Genomic DNA, 23,430 nt, shown 5'->3' on the forward strand with positions numbered 1-23,430 from the left:
TAAGACCACCATCAGATTAAGTTTAGGGCAGAGTTTTGTGCACATCTGAGGAAGAATAATAAACTACTTCATTAAATTTTATAATCTCATTGGCAATAATACATCTATACTTATACTTTTATATTTAGACAATTAAGGAATGTTGAAATATTCTGGTTGGCAATGAGTCACGTTTTCCTGCCAATTCTTTTATTTATTCCTAACTGCTATTGCAAATGTGTTCTTCTCCTGTTTGAATATTTAATTTTCTTCTTTATGGTTAAACATATTTGGAGTTAAGACCTAAACTTGTCTCAGAGATTGGAGGGATCTAGGAAAATTACCTACCTGGCCAGCAGTATCCAAGATGTCCAAATAGGCTGGCTCATTGTCAATCCTAACTTGGGTCTTATAAGCATCTTCTGAAAAAAAAACAAAACACAAGACAAAATTTACATTTAAATATATCCACAGCAAAGGTATGATTAATCTTTAGATTTCATGATGATTTCCAAATAGGTTACTAAGTAAGAAAATCAGACTCGCTGAGTACATAGAGTGAGAAGGATGTAACTCAGCCAAAAACAGCAAAACAAATTTCTGTTTTAACCAAAGTCAGGTGTATTTCTCCTTCTTTAGGAAAATTTCATGATTTAAGGTATCTGTGTCATGTTATCTAGAGAACAAATTATGGAACAAATGTATTGATTCTTTCTTATTCATGCATGCAAATTTGTATTCCAATATCAGAGTCAATGGTGAAAGACTGAAAACTTTTTTAAAATTAAGAACACAAGGATGTTAGCTTTAACCCCTTAATGTACTTTTAATAATTTTATTGAAATATGGTTGATATACAATGTTATATTGATAAACAACATAGTGATTCAATAGTTATATATGTTAAACCCTGTCAACATAGAAAGATGTTACAGAATCAGTGACTGTATTCTCTGTACTGCACTTTTGTTCCCATAACTAATTTATATTATGATTGAGATTGCATGCCTCTTTATTCCCTTCACCTATTTCACCCATCCACCCCAAAAGCTCTCCTGTGGTAACCACCAGTCACTTCTTAATGTCTATGAGTACACTGCTATTTTGTTCACTTATTTTTCTTTTTAGATTCTTCATGTAAGTGAAATCATATGGTATTTATCTTTCTCTGTCTGGCTTATTTAACATAAATAATACCCTCTTGGTCCATCCATGTTGTCATAAATGGCAGGATTTCTTTCTTTCTTATGGCTGAATAGTATTCTATTGTATATATGTGCCACATCTTCTTTATCCATTCATCTACTAATGGACACTTTGGTTGCTTCCATCTCTTGGCTTTTGTAAATAATGTGGGGATAAACATGGGGGTGTATGTATCTTTTTAAATCAGAGACATTGTTTTCTTTGGGTAAATTCCTAGAAGTAGAATTACTGGGTCTTATAGTATTTCTATTTTTAGATTTTTGAAGGACCTTCATAATCCTTTCCATAGTGGCTGCAGCAATATACATTCCCAACAACAGTGTAGGAAGGTTCCCTTTTCTTCACATCCTTGCCAACAGTTATTATTTCTCATCTTTGGATAGTGGCCATTCTGACTAGTGTGAAGTGATATCTCATTATGGAAGTCCTAGACAGAACAATATGCTAAAAAAAAACCAACAAAAAACAAACAAAAATGGTTAGAATTTCTAAACCAATTTGAGTTGCAGGATACAAAATCAACATACAAAAATCAGTTGTGCTTCTATATACTAACAACAAACAATCTTTAGAAGAAATTAATAAAGTTATTTCATTCATAATAGCAGCAAAAGAAATCAAATACTTAGGAATAAACTTAACCAAGGAGGCAAAGACTTATACACTGAAAATTATAAATTTTTATGTGTTTGTGTCTGATAATTTGTACAAGTTATTATATCTTCCATATTCTAAACATTTATCAGTATGATTTGCAAATATTTTTTTTCCAATTCTGTAGGCTATTTTATTGATAATAACCATTGATGCATGCAAGTTTTCATTGTAATGAAGTACAGTCTCTTTATTGTTGCTTATGATTTTGGTTTTATATCTAAAGTTTTATTCCCAAATTCAAGGTCATGAATATTTAACCTTCTGTTTTCTTCTCAGAGTTTTATAAGTTTAGCTCTTGTCTTTAGGTTATTTACTAATTTTCAGTTTTTTTTTCTTTAAATATTTGGCTTTGTAGGGGTAAAAATTCATTCTTTCCCATAAAATTCTCTTATTTTTTTTCTGTAAGGTTTGTAGCAATGTCTCCACTTAATTTTCTCATTTTATTTGAATAAAATTTTTTCTTAGTCAATTTAGCTAAAGGTTTGTCAGTTTTGTTCATTTTGAATAAGGAAATTTTCATGTTATTGATTTTCTTGATTGTTTTCCATTTTTGACTTCTCTTCTAATATTTATTTCCTTCTTTCAATTTTGGATTTAAGTTTTTGTTTTCTAGTTTCTTGAAATTTCAAGTACAGTTAACCTGAGATCTTTTTTGTAATGAAAACATTTACAGTTAAAAAATGTACTTTCAGTACTGCTTTTGCTTCATCCTATAAGTTTTAGAATGTTGTTTTCATTTTCATTAATCTCTAAGTATTTTCTAATTTTCTCTGAGATTTCTTCTTTCACCCATTGGTTAATTTCCTCAAATTTGTAAACTGTTCAGTTTTCCTTCTGCTTTTTATTTCTAATTTCATTCCATTATGATTGAAAAAAGATATATTGTAGTATTTCAATCTTACTTCTGATATTTACTTGGAAAGTCAATTAAAGTTTCCTAGAAGTAGCATTTAAACCAAGTAGGAATTAAAAGACATACACAAGAGAGAGAAATGAGAACTGAAAGGCAGACTCCTAGATGTTATGAAAAAGAACTTAGACAATTTCAGTGTGGCTAAATCCTAGACTTTAGGGAAGAGAATATCATTGAAATTTAATAGATAAATCAGACTTGTTTATGAATATGTTAAATGGAACACTTTTGAGTAAGGCATTTGAAGTCAGACTGCCTGGGTTTAAACCATGGCTCCACCATTACCAGATTTAGAAAAATCACTTGATCTTTCTGAAATGTTTGTTATACTTATTTGAAAAAGTTGTGAGAGTATTTGTATGTAACTCATGGGGTTGTTTAGAGAATTCAGTGAGATAATGTGTGGAAGACCCCCAGCACAGAGCCTTGTGTGTAGTAAATATGAAGTATTAAGTATGGTTATTGTTTTTAAGATATTTGAACTCTATTATAATACTATTATCAGATGTGTCTTTTGCAATGTTCACTTTGGCTGAAATATAGTGAATGAATTGTAAGGTGGGAAAACTAGGAAGACTAAGTATTTAGTAATCTAGTTGAAAAATGATGGTGGCCTATGATAGTAGCATTAGACCTAGAAAAAAACCGATATATTTGCAAGATATTTAGGAGGTTGAATCTATAGCACTTAAAGATATATGGGGGAGGAGGAAGGAAGAGGATGCAAGAGACATTCTCAGATTTTTAGCTTTTGCAGATGGTCATTTATAACATTTACTGAGAGAGGGAAGCAAGGAGGAGGAGAAGTTCAGTTTGGGAAATGTCAACTTTTCCATGTTCATTCAAGGGAGAACAGTGGGTCTGAAGTTCTAGGAAAAGATTTGGGAATCTTATTTCATGGCATTCCTCATTCATGCCAATCCCTTCCTACACATTTCAGCCTGTTCAAATACCTACAGTAACACATGGTTGGACCTTCTGACCCTGGAACTCACAAACTTGTAGGCCTGGCTACAAAGAAATTAGAAATAAAACGCAGAAGGAAAACTGAACAGTTCACAAAAAAATAATTTATATTTTGTTTATCTACCATTTATATTAGAAGTAAAGAACAAACCAAACCACTGCTAAAAACATTTAGAACAGCAATCATTTTGTCACAATCCAATCATTATACTGTTGACTTTGAGCCACAGATAAATGAATTTTTCAGAACCTTTTGGTTTAGAAAGTTATAATGATTAATTACAGGAGGCATTTTTTCAATACATGGTAGTGAGAAGCTCCCCCAAATTAAATTTTTCCTAGCTGATGGAGATACAGAGACAGACAGACAGACACACACACACACACACACATACATTCTGGTCTCTACTCTCAAGGAACTTATATAGTCATGGTGGAAAACACACATGTGTGTAATGGGATGTTGAGATCCAAAAATGTAGAAGACATATGGCCTACCTTCAAGGATACTCTTTCTTTATGAGTGTGTGACAGAAAGATAAAAATGTGGGAAAGTAAAGCTTGCAGGAAAGTCAATTCAGTGTGGTTTTAGCAGCTACTAGCCATTCTAACACCATTCAGTGTATGGGCAACCATGCAACCTTTCTGTTTTCCATCCCACTGCTCTTTGTACTTTCACTGATCTTCCTCTCACAAAAGTGAAATCTTGTGGAATTGCTTGAGTTTTTAAAAAGATGAACAGTGTTGTTTTTCAATTTCATAGGGAAATAAGAATAGTTAATCTGAAAAGGACACTGTGACCTGAGGGTCACATGTGAGTCTTTCAGATTTCATGTTTGTTTATTTAAACTCAAAGTCCCCAAAAAGAGCCTGTTGAGGCCAGGAGCATGCTGAGTAAACTAGACAAGCACTGCTCTGTGTGATTATCTGAGCCCTGGATAAACCCAGCACATGAAATGTATATCAAATAAAAGCTTCTCCTGGGATCAGAAAAACCCTTCAAAGAGACTTGATGTGAATTGGTTGGAAATTAAGCCAGGCCCTCTATCCAAGATTTCTTTCTGTCTTTTAAAAACTGTCCATCAGAGTACATATTCCGCTGTTGTGAATCTAGGTCACCTCCCTGGCTTCCACAGAAACTAATCCTTTTCATTTCCTCCCAATAAGCAATCTTCCCTTCTGTTTCCATCCCTCCACTCCCTTTGAGACCTCCCATGCAGAAATTCAGTGATAGAAATACTCTCTTGAATGCGTATAAACACCTCCCTGAATTTCAGTCATCTGCCTACAGACCCAACCCTGTAGTAAACTCATTTGTCTTCCCAGCCAAGAGGCCAAATGTACACAAAGCCTTATCAGGCAGAAATAGTAGCAACTGCCAGCTATATTGTTTGGACAGAAAAGCAGAATAAAACCACATTTTTTGGAGACATTTACCACCTTAAGATTCATTTGAGAACACTAATGTTTGATTCGGAACTATTGCCTCTTTTAGGATATGTCTTCCTTTTCCCTCTCCAGCAGAATTTACAATAAGAAATCACTAAAGACTTTTATTAAAGCCTCAAATCCGTCATTAACTATTGATGTTGTAATTGGCCAACTGCTTAACCTTATTTGTACAATGGAGATAATAGACATACTAGTCAATTCATAGGAGTTCTATAAGGACCAATATAAGTGGTATACACGGTGGTGCTTTAAGATCAAAGCAATAACAACCATAATTCAAATTCAAGGCATGTTGTGATTAAAAAAAGTTGCTTCAAATTAACCATAAAATTATATTAAAATGAAATCACTTCTGTTATATTTATCCATGTGATAATGTTTTCTTCCCCAAAGCAAATCACAGGATTTGGCAGAATATATTACCAATAACTAAAAATATAAAGTTTTAAATTAAACTGTTAAGGTATTCTGGATAATTAAGGTGTTCTTAAGGTGTTCTGGATAATTTGCCCAAAATAATTCATTTAATTGCTTTGCAGAACATATGTATTTAAATTACTTTAAAATATTTTAGTTGTAACTAAGAACTGGGAAAACTGAAAAACATAATATGTAAGAGAAAATATTAAAAGTTTATTGTTGAATTTTCACTAAATGACTTCAAAAAATCTTAGGATAGTTGAATACTTCTTACATAGTTTACCTACAAAATCAGAAATGGGAGGACCAGGGTCCCACAGAAACCTTTGGCCGGCCCTGTCCTGGCGCACACAGGCGCAGCCCCTCTCGGCCTGCCTCAGAAGCTCAGGAAGCTGGGCAGCCACTGGCTGTCGTCCCTGCCTCTTGGCTCAGCCGGGGCTGTGTCTGCCTGCAGACTGCCCAGCCTCACTGCCCTGCTGCCTCAGGTGGCGGGCGGCCTGGCCACGTCCCCTCACTTCCCGTGGGGCTTGAAGGGGATTTTACACTTGGGGAAAACCAGAAAGCACTACACTCCCCTTGGGCCTCCTTGATGTTGTCTCCTTTTACTCCGAGCTGTGAATATTTTTAACCTTGTGCATATGGCCAGCTCTTCTGACAGAGACTCTTTTATCAGTTGTCTGGCCCTATCCCTGAAGGATGACTCTCTACAGATGTTTCCAGACTCAAGCTCCAATGGACCAAATAAAAATGCTGTTTTGTAAAAAAAAAAAAAAAAATCAGAAATGTATGGTAACTGCTATTATAGTGAAGATATATTTCTATTACTCTGAGCTAGGATACATCACAAAGATGTTAATCATTGACCCAACTATAAAAAAGACAGAGATAATTTTTACTAAGAATTTTCTTAATGAATTAGAAAAGTAATCTTAATTGTGTATATGTGTGTGTGTGTGTGTGTGTGTGTGTGTGTATAAAGCAGAAGCATCTTGTAATACATTGTACTGGACACTTTCTCTTGAACAAAAAGTTAAATCATGACTGAGTCAGCACTGATAAAAATCTAGTGTATTTATCAGCTCATCAATAATGACATCAATACATGTTTAAGTGTGTAATCTGCACTGTATAGTCTGATAGACACAGAGTCTACCATGCTGAACAAGACAGAGTTGATTTCTACCCATATAGAGTTTATAATCTTGGGGAGCACATGAAAGCAACAGGCAATTACACTGTATTTTAATGAGTGCTGCATTAGAAACATTTGAAGTGTGTTTGTTTAATAAGACAGCAAAAGACACCCAAAGGAGTTGAAGCTGAGCTGAGGTCAGTTTTCGAAGGGAGCAGAGAGATAACAGGGTTTGGAAAGGGGAAAGGCGAGGAAAGGCCTTTGTGACAGGACAGGGAAAGAAAAGGGAGCTGCATGGGCTCTAGTACAGCCCTGCCCCCTGAACCTGCACATTCTGCCTCATCTAATATGGGTATATTTGCCTACTGAGCTGGAAAAATGTTTTGAGAACTAATTGAAAATGGCTTCTGAGATAATTCAAGGTGAATAAGAACACCCCCACCCATGGAAGTAAGAGCTGAAGAAAGGGTTGCCATTAGAAAATAAGTCTTAGAAATTCGCAGGAATTATAAAGCAGTTGAAACTTTCCCATGCTGTAAAATTGACAGTTGAGTCAAGTTAATTTAGGTTTGTGAGGAGTAAGGGCTCTCTGATGATACCTGATTTATACAGTAATTGGAACTTTCCCCTAGATAGATATATAAGCAGATCCAAGTAGGGTAGTTCACACCAACCAGCATCTCCCTGATGCCCCCAGGTAGAAGTCCAATCAAAGTCACTACTCCCCAGGTGGCCAACCACATGCATTCTGGAAGGTCCACAGGCAGATTTTCCAGGGAATGGCACTGCCTGGCATTGCAGGAGGCCTTGCCCACACATCAGACCTAACGAGGTGGTGCAATCTGGAATGTTTCCTTTGGAACCACAAGACACCCCCTGGAGACTTGCCCGTACAGAGGGCCACTACTAGAAGATGCCATTCTAAATCATGGCTTCTCAGAGCATGGGCAAGCCAGTAGAGGCCTTTGGTGGGAAACAGTCATCGTCCAGCAAGTAGACCTGCATTCTGGGCAAAAGGTTGCTGAGATAGCTGCCGACTCAGTGTCCTTCCCCAAAGCTGTCATCTACAGAAAATGTTTCAGGGCATCCTTTCAGCATTAAAACTTTGCAGCCTTTCCCTTTCATCTTGAGAGAATAGTGGGATCTCCAGGAAACCTGATTCCCTGGCTCTTTTCTGCTAAATAGATATGAGAGGCAATAAGACCAGGCCAAAGGCATTGACTCTGAATGTCTCCACTGAGAGAAACATTAAAACAAACAACAGCAAAAAATAAAACACTTCATCAAAGGCACTATTAAGAGAAAGAAAATGCAAGCCATAGTGTAGAATAAAGTATATGCAGCAATGAAAGGCTTAATTTTAGAATATGTAAAGAATTCCTACAATCAGAAAAAAGCAACCTTCTCCAATGAAAAGTGGGCAAGAAATTGAGGGGGGTTTGTTTTAAAGTAGTGATATTTATTGCTCTAACTTGTAGAACATTGAAACTATGCCAGCTTGGTAAATATAGAATAATATTATAAATACAATAAATACATATATAAAATTAAAATGCTCATCGTATCATTTAATTCTTATAATAATCTTACAAAGGAACTATTTGTCAATTCAAGTTACAGATGAGAAACTAAAGGATAAAAGTTACAGCATTTGCCCAATCTTTGTAGTGAGTATGCTAATGTAGAAGAACTTTTGTTTACGTATTCATTATGGGATATTTGATTTCAACTATATATTAAAAAAAATACTAGGTACTAGGGACACAAAGATAAAGATGTGGGCTTTATCCTTAAATGGGGACACAAAGGTAGTATAACTAAGTCCACTTAGAGTTGGAGGTTCATGAACAGGTAAAGACTTCATAATAGAGGTGACTCTTCACCATCTTAGGGGTTATCTCACTGCATGAACTAGAAGGAAAGAAGGAGTATCTGATGGAGCAAAAAGTATTAAAAGAAGTATGTTTTTTTCCTTTCCTTTCCTTTTCCTACCCTTGGGGTTAGGAGGCAGTGATAGTGGCCCAGGGATTGAGGAGGCAATGGGAGTATGTGGGACATGTCACAAACTTGCTTATTATCCTTGGCACAGGACCATGCTAATCTTCTCCATATTATTCCAAATTTAGTATATATATGCTGCTCAAGTGAGCAAAAGAAATTGAGTTTGTAAAAAGGTTTTTCAAATGACTGATCACAACCTTATTAGTAAAAAGCAAATTAAAACTATAATATGATACAAATGTTCTCCCAACAGAGTGACAAACTTAAAAGGCTGATGGTATCAAATACTGATGAACTTGTAACGCTACAAAGAACTTTCATGTACTGTTGGTGGAGTGTAAAATGGTGCAACAAGTTTAGAAAACGGGGACTACCTTCTAAAGCCGACCCTTTCCATAACCTGTTGGGTAAGATTGAATTACTGGCCTTAGTTCTTCTCTATGCCTGACCCCTTGCCGCAGTATAGTGTGTGGAGTGTACTTCTGTTCTTTGATTTTAGGCTTGGCCATGTGACTTACTTTTGTTAGGATCCAGGACTCCGGGGTTTCCCCAGAGAGCAAACCACATGGGCACTGAGATGTAAGTCCAAGCAAAGTCTTTGTTCAGCCAGCTAGCTGGGGCCGACAGCACCTCCCCTGACACGCAGGCCGAGTCCGAGCTGCCGACCCCCGGGCAACTTTAGGTATGGATTATATAGGGTTTTCACAGCCATTGCACCGAAGCCCGTGCATTTCTACAACCAATAATTTTAAAACACATTCTATAGATTCTATATTTTAACCAATGGAGTTGAAACGAGAACGCCCCGGTTACCTAACCGCTTCCCGTAGTCTCTAGCTCACACAAGCGTGTCTATGTGACTTATCACGGGTTATGTCCCGAGGCCACTGCCCACCTCTGGTTATCTAACTTAGGGCAGGCGTGTTAGCTTCGGGCAGTTTCTACAAAAACTGGGTGGCTCTTGCTCTAGGGTTTAGCTAGGTTTTATTAGTTCTTTTTCCTGACTTTTGCTGCTCTTTGCACTTCTTTACATTCCCCCCTTTTCTTGATCAGACTGAGGAATCTTCCACAGCGGCACCTAGGGCCTGATACTTTTGATGAAGGACCAGAAGTTGGACGGTGTTAACCCTCTCCTGTACAAACTTAAGCAGCCTGTTTATTATGCACGGACCGATTGTGAGCAACAACAGCAGGATGACCAGTGGCCCTGCAACGGCCGAGAGGAGGGTAGCGAACCAAGGCTTGTATTTGAACCAAGACTCAAACCAGCTTTCGTTACTTTCATATTCTTTACGCCTCTTCTCTAGATCTGTTTTTAGTTTGGCTAAGGAATCTCTGACTGCACCTGTCTTATCTACATAGAAACAGCACTCTTCCTTTAGGGCTGCACACAGTCCACCTTCCTTTAAAAACAAGAGGTCCAGGCCCCTTCGGTTTTGTAGGACCACCTCTGACAAGGAGGTAAGGGATTGCTCCAGGTCTGATATTGACTGTTGGAGTTGTTCTAGGTCCCTGTCAACTGCCAGCCTCAGGGCTGTGAGCCCTTTTTCCCGAGTTACAAGGGCTGTGACCCCAGTGCCTGCCCCTGCTATCCCTAGGGAGAAGAGGGTCCCAATGGTCAGGGTGGTAACAACCTCCCTCTTGCTCCGGTGGAGGCTCGGCCTTTCTTCCCAATAAGAAAGGAGAGATTCATGAGAATGATACATTAGGCGAGGTAGAATGGCCACCAGCACACAAAACTCACGTTAGCATTGAACACAGAGGTGGATAGGGCCGGAGTGAGGCCTGTCTTTGAGCAGAGCCACCAGCCCGAGGAGGGTATAATCCACTTTTCCTGCTCCCACGTGGTGTAAGCGTAGGAAAAGCATAACTGGCCCTGGGCCATCGAGACTGTGCCTACACACGTACCAGCGACCGAAACCTGAGCGATCGTAAGTCCCCATGGTTTCCCGTCCCAGTAAGTGGGATGGGAGTTGCTGATAGTGTAGGAGCCATTTATCCCGATTGCCTCATAGAAGGGGGGTGAACCTGGGTAGCATAGCCAACAGGGATAGGTGAGGGAGGGAGTGGTGTGGTTAAGAGTCTCTGCTACTGCCTGCACCATTTCCCGCATGGGGTTATCTGACCCGGAGGGACCCAGACCTGGTCCTCTTTTGGGCTCTGGAATCAGGGCTACAGCACCTACTGGAACCAGGGCTACGGCTACCAGCAGGGCTATGGGCCAGGCTATGGCAGCTCCGACGACTTACCCCATGGCTATTATGGCTATGGCCCCGGCTACTACTACAGGTGGGTCCGGGGCATGTGTTCCGGCGGTTGGCCGGCGGATGTAGCTGTCAGTGCCCGCCAGGGCGCCCCTCAGGGAGCTGAGCCAGGCGTGAGGCGCAGGCATACGTCCAGTCGACATTTTCTCATCCCTTTGGCCCAGGCCCTTGTCCTGGATTGAAGGTGTCTGGGGATGTATAACCGGGTTGGGACCTACGGCGGTGCTGGGAGTTGACACGGCTAATTTGATGGTGAGGATTGAGCCTTCATGTTCCCCATGTCTCCCATATTTATAGTACTTTATCCCCCATTTTAGTCCTTTTATCCAACGCGATACCTCAGTCATTTTGCCCGTCTCGGTGAATTGAATTTGTACCCAATCCTGGTCCCTTTGGTCACAAGCCTTGTCCATAGGCACGTGACGAGCGATGCCCTGGTTGACATAAGAAAATTTGACAGCATCCTTTTTTGTAACTGGCCATCTCCAATCCCCATCGTTCGAGGTCACACAGTCCCCTATGTTGGCACACCAGAAGGGCCCCCACCCACATGATTCTCCTTTACCTGCTTCTGGGCAAGCATAAAATCCATGGGAGCGAGCCAAGTTTTGAGGGACGTTGGGCTGTCCCCAAAGGGTTCGGTAACCTTGGTTGATCCGTCGAAGGCAGAAAAACAGGTCAGGCCACCAGGTTCCGAGTGGCGCAGTGTGTTCTGTGGTACTGATGACCTCCCCAGTTTCGCCGTTGACCAGCATCCAGGTCAGGTCCCATGGCTGAGGGGGGTTGGTGCCTTCAAGCGTGGTTCCCTTGAAGGTCCATATTAAGGTGCTTATCAGCAGGATCCCCTTCATCTTCGGCTTAGGTGTAGTTTTAGGGGATTCGCAGGATGCTGCTGCACCTTCCACTCTTCCTTGCGGGCCCCTGGATCTTTATGAGGCAGGACCTTCCGAACGTGGGTGTGATGCACCCAGGGAGTGATACCATCAACCTTGAGAGCAGTGGGGGTGGTAAACAATACAACATAAGGTCCCTTCCACCTGGGCTCGAGAGTCCTCACTTGGTGTCTCTTGACCCATACCATATCCCCTGGGACTATGCCATGTTCCGGGCTCGGAATTTTCCCACCCTCGTAATATGCTCTGATCAGGGGCCAGATTTCCTGCTGCACTTTAGCAAGAGCTTGCAGCACATTCAGATAGTCAGGGGCCGGGTCCTCTGCACCGGGAAGCTGCACTCGCCGAGTTATGGGTGGAGGGGCCATATACATTACCTCAAATGGAGTTAAACCATGTACAAAGGGGGAGTTCCGAGCGCGGAAGATGGCTAAGGGAAGGAGGGTCACCCAGTCCCTGCCAGTCTCCAATACCAATTTAGAAAGGGTCTCCTTCAAGGTCCGATTCATTCTCTCTACCTGCCCAGAGCTTTGTGGTTGTAAGCACAATGTAACTTCCAATCCACCCCCAAAGCCAGGGCTAATCCCTGCAGGACTTTGCTAATGAAAGCCGGGCCGTTATCGGAACCTATGGCTTCAGGGACCCCATATCTGGGGACAATCTCTTCAATTATTTTTTTTGCTACCACCTGGCTGGCCTCATGCTTGGTTGGGAAAGCCTCCACCCACCCCGAGAAGGTATCCACCATAACCAGCAAATACTTATATCCATACTTCCCTGGTTTTACTTCAGTGAAGTCTATTTCCCAGCTCCTCCCTGGAGCCCTCCCCCTTTCCCAAGTACCTGCCGGGTGCAGCTCTCTTGGGGCTGGTCTTAGCATTGCACAGCTACTACATTCTTTCATGATCTGACGAGCTGCCTCATTCTGGTGGGGAAACACCAACTGTGCAGACTGGAAAAGGCTGAGCAGCTTTTTCCAGCCTAGATGGGTGGACTTATGCAGATTAGCAAGCATATACTGTCCTAATACTTCTGGCAGAATCAATCTACCTTCTTGGTCCCTACCCCAATTTCCTTTCCCAAACACTTTCCCCGAGATTTGTTTCCTAATCCACTTGAGGTCCTGAGGGGAATACTCAGGTTTGGGTGGCAGGGCCGGCAGTTCAGGTATGGGTATCTTGAGGGCTACAAGTACAAGGGAGTCTGAGAGGGCCGCCCTCCTAGCTTCCGCATCAGCATGGTTGTTGCCGATGGCCTCAGGTGTCTTCTTTGGTTGGTGGCCCGGTACATGTATAACTGCTACTGCCTTTGGTTTTTCGATAGTGGCTAGTAGTCTTTGGACTTCTTGTAGATTCCTCAGTTCCTTTCCTTCCACGAAACGGAATCCTCTTTCTCGGTAGATGGCACCGTGGACGTGGACAGTGCCAAAAGCATACCTGCTATCTGTGTAGATGTTGGCCCGCTTGCCTTTGGCTCTTTCCAAGGCCTCAGCGAGAGCAATAAGTTCCGCCGCCTGTGCTGAGGTGCCAGGGGGCAAAGCTGCGCTCCAAACAACTTCCCCTTCGTGGGTCACTACCGCTGCCCCTGCTCTCCTGACCCCTTCCTGCACAAAGCTGCTCCCATCTGTGTACCAATTTAGCTCACAGTTTGGTAATGGTATGTCTTTCAGGTCTGCTCGCACCTGTATAATTTTGGAAAGGATGTCTCTACAGTCATGGATAGGGGTCGACAGATCTGGGTCCGGCAGAAGGGTGGCAGGATTTAGGGTCACCGGGTCAGAGAAGACAATTCGTGGAGAATCTAGTAGGAGCCCTTGGTAGTGGGTGAGTCTTGTATTCGTCATCCATTTTCCTGGAGGATGCCTGAGGATCCCCTCTACAGTATGTGGGGTTGTTACTCTCAGGTTCTGGCCAAAAGTCAGCTCGTCTGCCTCTTTTACTAGTAGAGCAATGGCTGCTAGAATACGCAGACAAGGTGGCCACCCAGAGGCCACTGGGTCCAGCTGCTTGGACAAATAGGCCACAGGTCTCTTCCATGGGCCCAGCTGCTGAGCCAGGACTCCTTTAGCCACTCCCTTCTTTTCATCTACAAACAGGATGAAGGGTTTTTCTGGGTCTGGCAGAGATAGGGCGGGGGCCCGGAGGAGAGCTTCTTTCAGTCTGTCAAAAGCCTCTTGTTGTTCCTGATTCCATTGCCAGCCTGGCCCTTCTTTGGTCGCCTCATATAGCGGTCGGGCTATTTCTGTGTATCCTAGAATCCAGAGCCTGCAGAACCCGGCTGAGCCAAGAAATTCCCTCACTCCCCGGGGTGAGGAAGGGATGGGGATAGTCAGGATAGTTTGTTTCATGGCCTGCGTTAGCCACCTGGCTCCATTAGATATTTTATACCCCAGGTAGACCACTGACCTCTGACAGATGTAGGCTTTCTTGGCGCTGGCTCGATATTCCAGTGTGCCTAGTTCAGCCAGCAAGTTCCCCGTGGCTTCTTCGCACTCCTCACGGGTTTCTGTGGGCAGCAACAGGTCATCCACATACTACAGCAGTGTCACGTGGGGGTGGCTCCTGTGAAAGGGCTCCAGGTCCTGGCTTAGGGCTTCATTGAATAAGGTGGGAGAGTTCTTGAAGCCCTGTGGCAGTCTAGTCCAGGTAAGTTGCCCATTTCTTCCTCCCCCTTGGCTCCTGCCACTCAAAGGCAAACAAAGGCTGACTAACTTCAGAGAGTGGGATACTGAAGTAGGCATCTTTCAGGTCCAGAGTAGTATACCACACATGTGAGGGTGGCAGGTGGCTGAGTAGGGTGTAAGGGTTGGGCACTGTAGGGTGGATGTCTTCTATTCTCTCATTGACCTTTCGCAAGTCCTGCACTGGTCTGTAATCCCCACTGCCAGGCTTCCTTACTGGAAGCAGGGGTGTATTCCATGTGGATCGGCAGAGTTTAAGGATTCCTGTCTCCAGCAGTTTGTGGATATGGGGTGCTATCCCTTTCCTAGCCTCTTCTGGTATTGGATACTGCCGGACCCGGACGGGTAGGGCCGCAGCTTTGAGTTGAACAACAACTGGGGGCAGATGTTTGGCGTGACTGATTCCTCTGGTTTCGGCCCATGCAGAAGGGAACCTCTGCAACCAAAAGTCAATTTCTCCCTGTTCTCCCTGGCCTCCCTCTTCTTGATCCGCCTGAAACAGGCGATGTTCATCGGCCAGGGATAGAGTCAACACATGTACCGGTTGTAAGGGCTGCCCTTCTTTGTCCATGATCTTTATCCCCTCGGGTTCAAAATGGATGTGCGCCCCGACCTTGGTTAGTAAGTCTCTCCCCAGCAATGGTGCGGGGCTCTCGGGTACAACCAGAAATGAGTGAGCGACCTGATGCCTTCCTAGGTCCACTTATCTGTTAGTAGTCCAGGCACATCTCTTGGACCCTGTCGCTCCTTGGACTATACTTGTGCGTCCTGGGTTTAGGGAACCGTGGGCTTGGTTGAGAACTGAATACTGCACCCCAGTATCTACCATGAACCCAATGGGAGTCCCCTCCATGCACAGGGTTACCCAGGACTCGGGGAGGGGTGCCGAGCCCCGTCCCAGTCAATTCTCCTCTCCTACGTGTAGGGTCTTAACGGGGTTCCCTCTGCCTTTTCCCTCCTTTTGGGGCTCTCCCTCTTCCAATGCCCATATCTCTTACACAGGGCGCATTGATCTCGTCCTAGTCGGGATTGGCGGGGCCCTGTTCTTCGAGGTGATCTAGGGCTCTCCTTCACCCCGGCCAGGAATATCCTGGCCATCTCCTCCCTCTGCTTCTTATTCTCCCTCCTCTGAAATTCTCTGTTTTCTTTCCTATTTTTCTCCTGCATTACCCATTTCTCTTTCCTCAGCCTTTCCTCTCTGTCTTCTGGAGTTTCCCTAGCATTGAAGACCTTCTCTGCTTGCTGCAGCATTTCTCTAATAGATATTTCCCCCAGGTCATCCCGCTTGTGGAGTTTCCTCCGGATATTGGGGGCTGCCTGGTTGATGAATGAAAGGACTACAGCTGATCTATGTTCCTCTGCTTCTGGGTTTATGGGGGTATATTGCCTGTAAGCATCAAACAGCCTTTCCATATACGTGGCCGGGCTTTCCATTTCCCCCTGAACAATAGTTTTTACTTTAGCCAGGTTAGTGGGCTGCCTAGCGGCCGCCTGGAGACGAGTCATCAGAGTCTGGCGGTAGACCCGGAGACACTCCCTACCTTCTGCAGTCCCGAAGTCCCAATTCGGGCGCACAAGTGGGAACGCCTCGTCGATGATGGGCTGGAGGGTAGTGGGTCTTCCATTTTCTCCGAGGACATTTTTCCTGGCCTCATTGAGGATACGCTCTCACTCTTCTGTTGTGAAGAGGGTGCGGAGCAATTGCTGGCAGTCGTCCCATGTGGGACGATGGGTAAACATAATGGACTCCACCAGACCTATAAAACACTTGGGGTCTTCCGAGAAGGGAGGGTTCTGAGTCCTCCAATTATAGAGGTCACTAGATGAAAAGGGCCAGTACTGATATTGTTGAGCTCCGTCCGGACTGCCTGCACCGATGGCACGCACAGGCAGGACCGGCACTGCTCCTTCTGAGGTGGAGGAGGGAGCCTCCCCTTCTTGTTCCCTGGCCCCCCAAGGCTTTAACTGCATTCCTCCCGCTATCCCTGGCCTCCTGCCCTCTCTTGCTGGAGAGCCTGGAAAAGCTGCGGCCATTCCTCCCGCTCTCCCTGGCCTCCTGTTTTCTCTTGCTAAAGAATCTGGAGAAGCTGTGGCCGCCTGGTCCCTGCTAGGCTCCCCAACCTCGTTTTCTACCCCCCCAGTGGCTTCACCCCATTCCTCCCTTGGAGCCGCATATGGGGGTGGCCGTTCAATTGGCAGAGGGGGGTATATGGGAGAACTGTCCGGGAGAACAGGCGGTGCACTTGGGGTTCTGGCCCTGCGATCAGAGGGCTTTAAATCTTCCTGGGCAACTAGGACGGAAGTCTTTAGTGGGTCGGTGTGAGGTTTCCCCACCAAAAAGGGCCTCAGCCAGGAAGGGGGATTCTCGGCCAAATTTTCCCAGACAAGAATATAGGGAAGTTGGTTGGGGTGGCCCTCAGGGTCTGGCCGGGAGATAATGGCTTTGACTTTGCTGATAAGGTCCAAGGAAAGAGACCCCTGCATCGGCCAGCCTACTTCAAAGGAAGGCCACTCGGCTGAGCAAAGGGTGTTGAGCTTACCTTTCTTGATGCTAAGACCCATATTGAAGGCCTGTTCCTTGACCTTCGGAAAATGGGAAAGGATCAGACCTTTAGGAGTAGCCTGAGTTTGGCCCATAGTGAGGAAGACAAAGGCGAAGGATAGAGATGCCACTTAAAACAAGATGACTGGTGTATGTGCTTGTGAACGGGTGCCTGTCGTTGCACAGTTTTTTTCTTCTGCAGGGGACGTGAATTTATCTGGGATTCACGGCTGTGACCCCCTTATCCTGTCACGGGAGTCTTCTAGCGGTGGGTGCCCTAATGGCTCTTAATTGCCTGACCCGTGCCCGCGGGGAATGATTTAGTGGCAGAAAGGAGGAACGGAAAGAACAGGAGAACCTCAGAATAGGGGAAACTTAAAATGATAAGCACAGAAAGAAATATAAACCAAAACACAATAAAACAAGCAACAATAACACTAAACACACACACCACATCTGATCGCACTCGCTTGGACCGGTCCTTCTCTCACTCTGGTGCGCACCACACTCACCACTTTCAGGATCCTCAAAAACTCTCGTGATTCTCCCGAAAGGCGTCCACTCGGACTGCCGCAGGGTGACGAGCTCGATCTTTTCCTCCTTGGGCGCCAGGTTCCTGCCGATCAGACTTGCCTTCCCAAGGACGAGTAACTCGTACCCCAGGGCCAGGATTGGTTACCTGGACTTCACCCAGGGTTGCTAACCTGGGGGCCAGGACTACCAACCCGGACTTCCTCACTCGGGGTCACTAACCCGAGACCATACACGGGATGGCGACTCCCGCTTTATAATGGGTTTATGCAGACACAAGGGGGCGACCCTCGAATTACACAGCCCCGTCCGGACAATTAGACCTTGCCTCCAGCCGTCCTTTGTTCCCAGGGAAGCCGCTTGAATCCCGGACGAGCCCCCAAAATGTTAGGATCCAGGACTCCGGGGTTTCCCCAGAGAGCAAACCACACGGACATGGAGATGTAAATCCAAGCAAAGTCTTTATTCAGCCAGCTAGCTGGGGCCGACAGCACCTCCCCTGACACGCAGGCCGAGTCCAAGCTGCCGACCCCTAGGCAACTTTAGGTATGGATTATATAGGGTTTTCACAGCCATTGCACCGAAGCCCGTGCATTTCTACAACCAATAATTTTAAAACACATTCTATAGATTCTATATTTTAACCAATGGAGTTGAAACGAGAACGCCCCGGTTACCTAACCGCTTCCCATAACCTCTAGCTCACACAAGCATGTCTACGTGACTTATCCCGGGTTATGTCCCGAGGCCACTGCCCACCTCTGGTTATCTAACTTAGGGCAGGCGTGTTAGCTTCGGGCAGTTTCTACGAAAACTGGGTTGCTCTTGCTCTAGGGTTTAGCTAGGTTTTATTAGTTCTTTTTCCTGACTTTTGCTGCTCTTTGCACTTCTTTACACTTTGGCCCATGGAATACTAATGGATATGATGTGAATAGTGGCAAGAAACGTGCATATGTCTTTTTATTCTTCCATCTCCATGAGAAGAGTATGCCCTGAGATGCTCGCTGGTTTCAGAAACAAGATAGATACTGGTCTGAAGGAACACTCCAACAAACCTATAGGTGTGTGAGAGACACATTTTTTTTTTGTCATTGAGATATTTTTGGCAGTTTGTTAGAAGCATTTCCACTTATCAGGAATACATGCACATGTACAGTTATACATGGGCACAAAAGATGTAAGTGAAAATATTTATATCAGCATTTTTCACACTTTCCCTAAGTGAGAAACAACCCAGGGTTCATCAGTAGTATGAGACACTAGTTCTAGTGCACTCATCCAGTGGATTGGTCTCTCTAGGCAGTTTAGGAAACTCCAGCATACTACAACAGAGTTGAATCTTAAGAACATAATGTTGAGTTAAAGAAACTGGATGTATATTTGATTTATATAAAATTAAAAAATAAACATCAAACTAAGTTGTAATTTATTGGGAAATACTTTCCTGAGATGAGGATTATTTGGTTACTTACATTATGAGAAATCACTGTTTTATATGCTTTTCTGTATTTGTATGATACTTACTATTAAAAAACATTTTTAAGAGGGAATGTTTACATTACTCTAGTATAAAAAAGGAGAAAATACTCAGTTCTAGTTTTCTAATTTTACATATCTATAACAGTATGTCCACAAAATTAACCCATGACTTAATCTTTTTGAATGATTTTTTTTCCTTTGTCTATATCAATATTATTTTACATAATGAAATGGCAAACCTCTAGATATTAGTCTTCAAATTGAATAAAATATGACAATACAGGTGAATATGGGTTATAGAGATGGAAAACAGAATGATGCCAAAGGACTTTTCTGTCCAAAATATCTGTCTCCTTGGCCTGGCATTATGTCCCAAATTCTACCCTTTCTGTTTCATTCTCTCTAAGATAAGCCATTTTATTTCCAGGAACTCTCTATTAAAATGCAATAAAACTACAAGAGAGGTAAAATATTAAGCTATTATCAAGCACAAACACCTTACTCTGAGATTACTTTTACACAAAATTAGCTGTCAGGAAAGAAAGCAGAAAGCAGGGCCCGAGGGGATGATGAGCAGGATGATAAAGGGCAATGAAGGGAGGGAAAACACTGCTCACAGCTGTGGGTGCAGAGCCTGGAGGGGGCCAGGGGACAAAGGCCTGGCAGGAGGTGCGGCACTCCCAGCTGCCGGCAGCGGCCTGCTGAAGAGCTATGTGTGCATGGGAAGAAATGGTCCCTTTTCTCTCTTCAAAATTAATGACAAAATGATCTTTTGTTCTCCAAGCTTGCTGAGTATGGCATTGTAACAACTGAACTCTACAGATAGACTAAATAAAATTTTGACATTGAGAAACATGATAGAATTCTCGAGTCTTGCCTTTTGAGAAGTTGGAGTATCCTCACTTCGTCAGCCTCCCTCAGATAAAGAAGGCAGCAGTGAGGCTGCTCTACAGATGGAGCAAGACGAGGGGACTCTGGGGACAATGGGCTGGGATAGTACTTCACAAACTTTCCTGTACTTACACATCTCCTGGGGATCTTGTTGTAGTACATGTTCTGATTCAGTAGGTTTGGGGCTAGGATTCTATATTTCTAATAAACTACCCAGGTCATACCCGTACTACTTACTAGTCGAGTACAATAGCAGTGCTGTCCATGGAAATATAATATGAACCACATATGCAATTTAAATTGTCTCACAGCCACATTAAAACAATAAAAAGGAAATGGACAAAATTTTTATATTGTTTATCTAAAATATTTAACTATGTAAGCAATATAGAAAAATATTGAGAACTCTCACATGCTTTTCTTTGTTCTAAGCTTTGAAAGGAACTGTGATTTCACACTTAGAGTACACTCAAGTTGGGCTAGTTACATGTCAAATGTCTCACAGCTATTACACTGTATCTAGATACAGCAGATTTAGAGGATTGATCATGGCCAAATAATATATCTCTGTAGACTCAAAATGCAAATATATAATATTCTGAAGTATTTGGTGGCTTTTTTTGATTAGAGAAGATGAAGACAGACTTTAAAAGAGAAGTGAATGACATCCCTGATTATATTGTGAACACCTACTGTCCTTCAAGTGATGCTCCACAGTTTATTTCCTCTATTAGTTAAGGGACCCCAGAGAAACAGAACAAACATATAATATCTTTTAACAGCATTTTGATTACATCTGTAAGGTACATCTTGATATTGATTGATTTTAAGGAATTAGCTCATGCAATTATGGAGACTGAGAAGCCCCAAGACATACAGTTGACAAACTGAACACCTAAGAGAGCTGCTGGTATTTCTATTCCAAGTTCAAAGGCTTGAGAATCAGGAGAGCCCAAAGCACAAGTTACAGTCCAAGGGCCAGAGAGGACCAATGTCCCAGTTCAATAAGTCAATCAGGCAAAGTTCCCTCTTCCTAAGTGTTTTTGTTCTATTCAGGTTTCCAATAAATCAAATGAACACAACTCACATTGGGAGGGCAGTCTGCTTTACTCAGTCTATGGATTCAAATGTTAATCTCATCCAGAAACACCTTCACAGACACACCTAGGATAATGTTTAACCAAATGTCTGGGTACCCAATGGCCCAGTCAAGTTGACACACAAAGTTAACCAGCACATTTTCCTCTGAAGCCTTCTTAACCTTGCCCAGTGAGAAACTTAAACCCTCTTCTGTCCTTCTGTAACACTTTGCACAGAGCTCTATTAAAGCACTTTAAACATTTTGTTCTAAGTATTTTTCATAGTTTCAGCTATTTGAAAGCATCGTACATGCCTGATTCACCTCTATGTATTTTCTAGCATTTTGATAAGCATATAAGTTGTCAAAAAATTCAGTTTACCTTCTCTCACTGTGTCCAGAGCTCTGCTTGATTCTTTTCAGATATGCTAGCTTATTTAATTTGCATGTCATGCTGTGTATATCAATATGCCCATTTTAAATATGAAAAAACAAAACCAGAGATAATTAAACTTTACAAAGCTCACAAGTAGGAAGTGGTTGAGGGACTAAATTTGGTCTGTTAGACACCAGAAGTTATTCTTATTTTGCTAAACTGGTTGTTTTTCAAAGATTAATCAAATGTGTAAAGAGGTTTACTTTGAAGATTAGATGCTGTTTCTTAAATGAATTGAGTGAATACATAAATTCCAAATCTGGTCCAAGCTTAAATTAATACTCACATAATTAATGGAGAGCTGAATCTTTCATTAAAAATGTAAAAGACAGGAGAAAGTATCATGGACAATTGTTATGTTTGTGGTCACCCTGCATCTTTTCAGGCCTACATTCCATGACTGAGACAGGCTCACATTCCCAGTCTCCTTTGTAACAAGGTTACAGTCATGTGATACAGGCTCTAGCAAGCAGATGCATCCAGTCAAATCCTTGATTCAGATATGAGCCATATTAGGATTCCTGTAGCATGGGTGCTTGTACTCTGGCGGGGGGGTGACAGAGCATGGCAAACACCACTCCCATGGATGTTGGCAGGGGAGGCAGCTTCATGGCTGGGTGCAACCACAGCATAACTGAGATCTAATTCAGGATGCATATCCTTGCAACTCACTTCTCTGCATCAATTAGAGGTTATGTGAGTGATGTATGCTTAAGATCTTTCCAGGGTGGGACACTTCAAATTATCTTTTGGTAGCGAATACCCATACCACCTTAAAGAGGACTTGAGCTTCATGGCCCACCAGCCTGGCTCTTCTAGTGAGACCTACCCCACATCCCCCTTCTTCTTAGAAGCCTCTACACCATGCAAGATTTTGTTTTCTTGTCCATAGCAGCAGCTCTCATTTGTAGTCTGTGTGTCACCTTCAAACATCTGGTCTCCATTTACCTTTCCACCACTCAGTGGGAACAGCCTGGTGTTTTGAAGCTATGCATTAGAACAGACGACAAGGGTACACAGCTGCTGATTAATTTTTATAGTATGTAATTTATGCTTCGTTTATTTCCTCCCTTCTCAGGCACCGAGTGTAAATGATGACTGCCAACTCCGGACGCTGTGTGACTGGGATGTCTGCCCACTTGGGGAGGCGCTCTCAGCAGGCGCTTACAGATGCGTGTCTCCTTCTTGTCTCCTGTCCTCCCTTCCGTCTTAGGTTCAATGTTATAGTTGAATTTTAGAAAAAACGAATGTTTGAGAAGAGAAAAAAACTGGCCTGGAGTTATTACCTGTCTAAGAGTTCACTTTGTTCCACACTTTAATGCTAGACAGACACAGCTGGTAACATTAATCTTGTCTCTCATATTTATCATCATAGATTTCATTTACTTATTCAAAAAATATTTTGAGAACCTTCTATACATTTTGTTCTGGGACATAATATGAACAAAACAGACAACATTACTGCCCTCACGTATTTTTAGCCTAAAGGTAGAAAACCTAAAATAAAAAGACAATAAATATTGAAGTACAGTGTTATTAAGGTGTTTTCACTGTTTCGTCAGCTCTTGTGAAATAGCCAGTGACTTCAAGCAACATTCATCTAATGAGGAGATGCTCACATAGCTCAGATTTTAAAATGCCTGAGGCTCATTGATACAGAATTATTTTTCCATATTTCACTCTATTGAGGGAAGAGAGAGGGAGTGGGTGGCGGGAAGGGAGGAGGGAATGCGAGGGAGAAGGAGGAAGAGGAGAAAAGGAAGAATTTCAGTGAAACAACTGAAATACCGTTTCCCAAATCTTCCAAGGTACAGTACAACATAGCTGGCAATGAGGCTCCCTACAGTTTCACAATACATTTTCCAAACTTGCACTCACTGCTATGCATTCTGTGTTCTAAGCTCACTGGA

At 42.9% G+C, this 23,430-nt stretch overlaps 1 protein-coding gene, 1 long non-coding RNA gene and 1 other non-coding gene across 4 annotated transcripts in view; 1 reads left to right on the forward strand and 2 right to left on the reverse strand.

Moving 5' to 3' along the window:
- RIT2 (Ras like without CAAX 2) overlaps positions 1-23,430 on the reverse strand; it is a 410,475-nt gene that overhangs the window by 240,726 nt on the left and 146,319 nt on the right. The window contains exon 3 of one of the 2 annotated variants that reach the window (XM_057504143.1): positions 328-398. In XM_057504143.1, the coding sequence (XP_057360126.1) occupies positions 328-398 (71 nt within the window). Of the gene's footprint in view, positions 1-327; positions 402-23,430 lie in introns of both variants that reach the window. The other variant, XM_036885069.2, reaches the window with a different exon arrangement.
- On the reverse strand, positions 8,769-8,871 carry LOC118912226 (U6 spliceosomal RNA). The gene has a single exon (XR_005024733.1). It is a non-coding gene; the product is annotated as a U6 spliceosomal RNA (small nuclear RNA).
- Positions 18,538-22,802, forward strand: LOC130684145 (uncharacterized). The gene is made up of 2 exons (XR_008998333.1): positions 18,538-18,697; positions 22,599-22,802. It is a non-coding gene; the product is annotated as an uncharacterized LOC130684145 (long non-coding RNA).

Source organism: Manis pentadactyla, chromosome 6, assembly GCF_030020395.1.
Source record: "Manis pentadactyla isolate mManPen7 chromosome 6, mManPen7.hap1, whole genome shotgun sequence".
Taxonomy (NCBI): Eukaryota; Metazoa; Chordata; class Mammalia; order Pholidota; family Manidae; genus Manis; species Manis pentadactyla.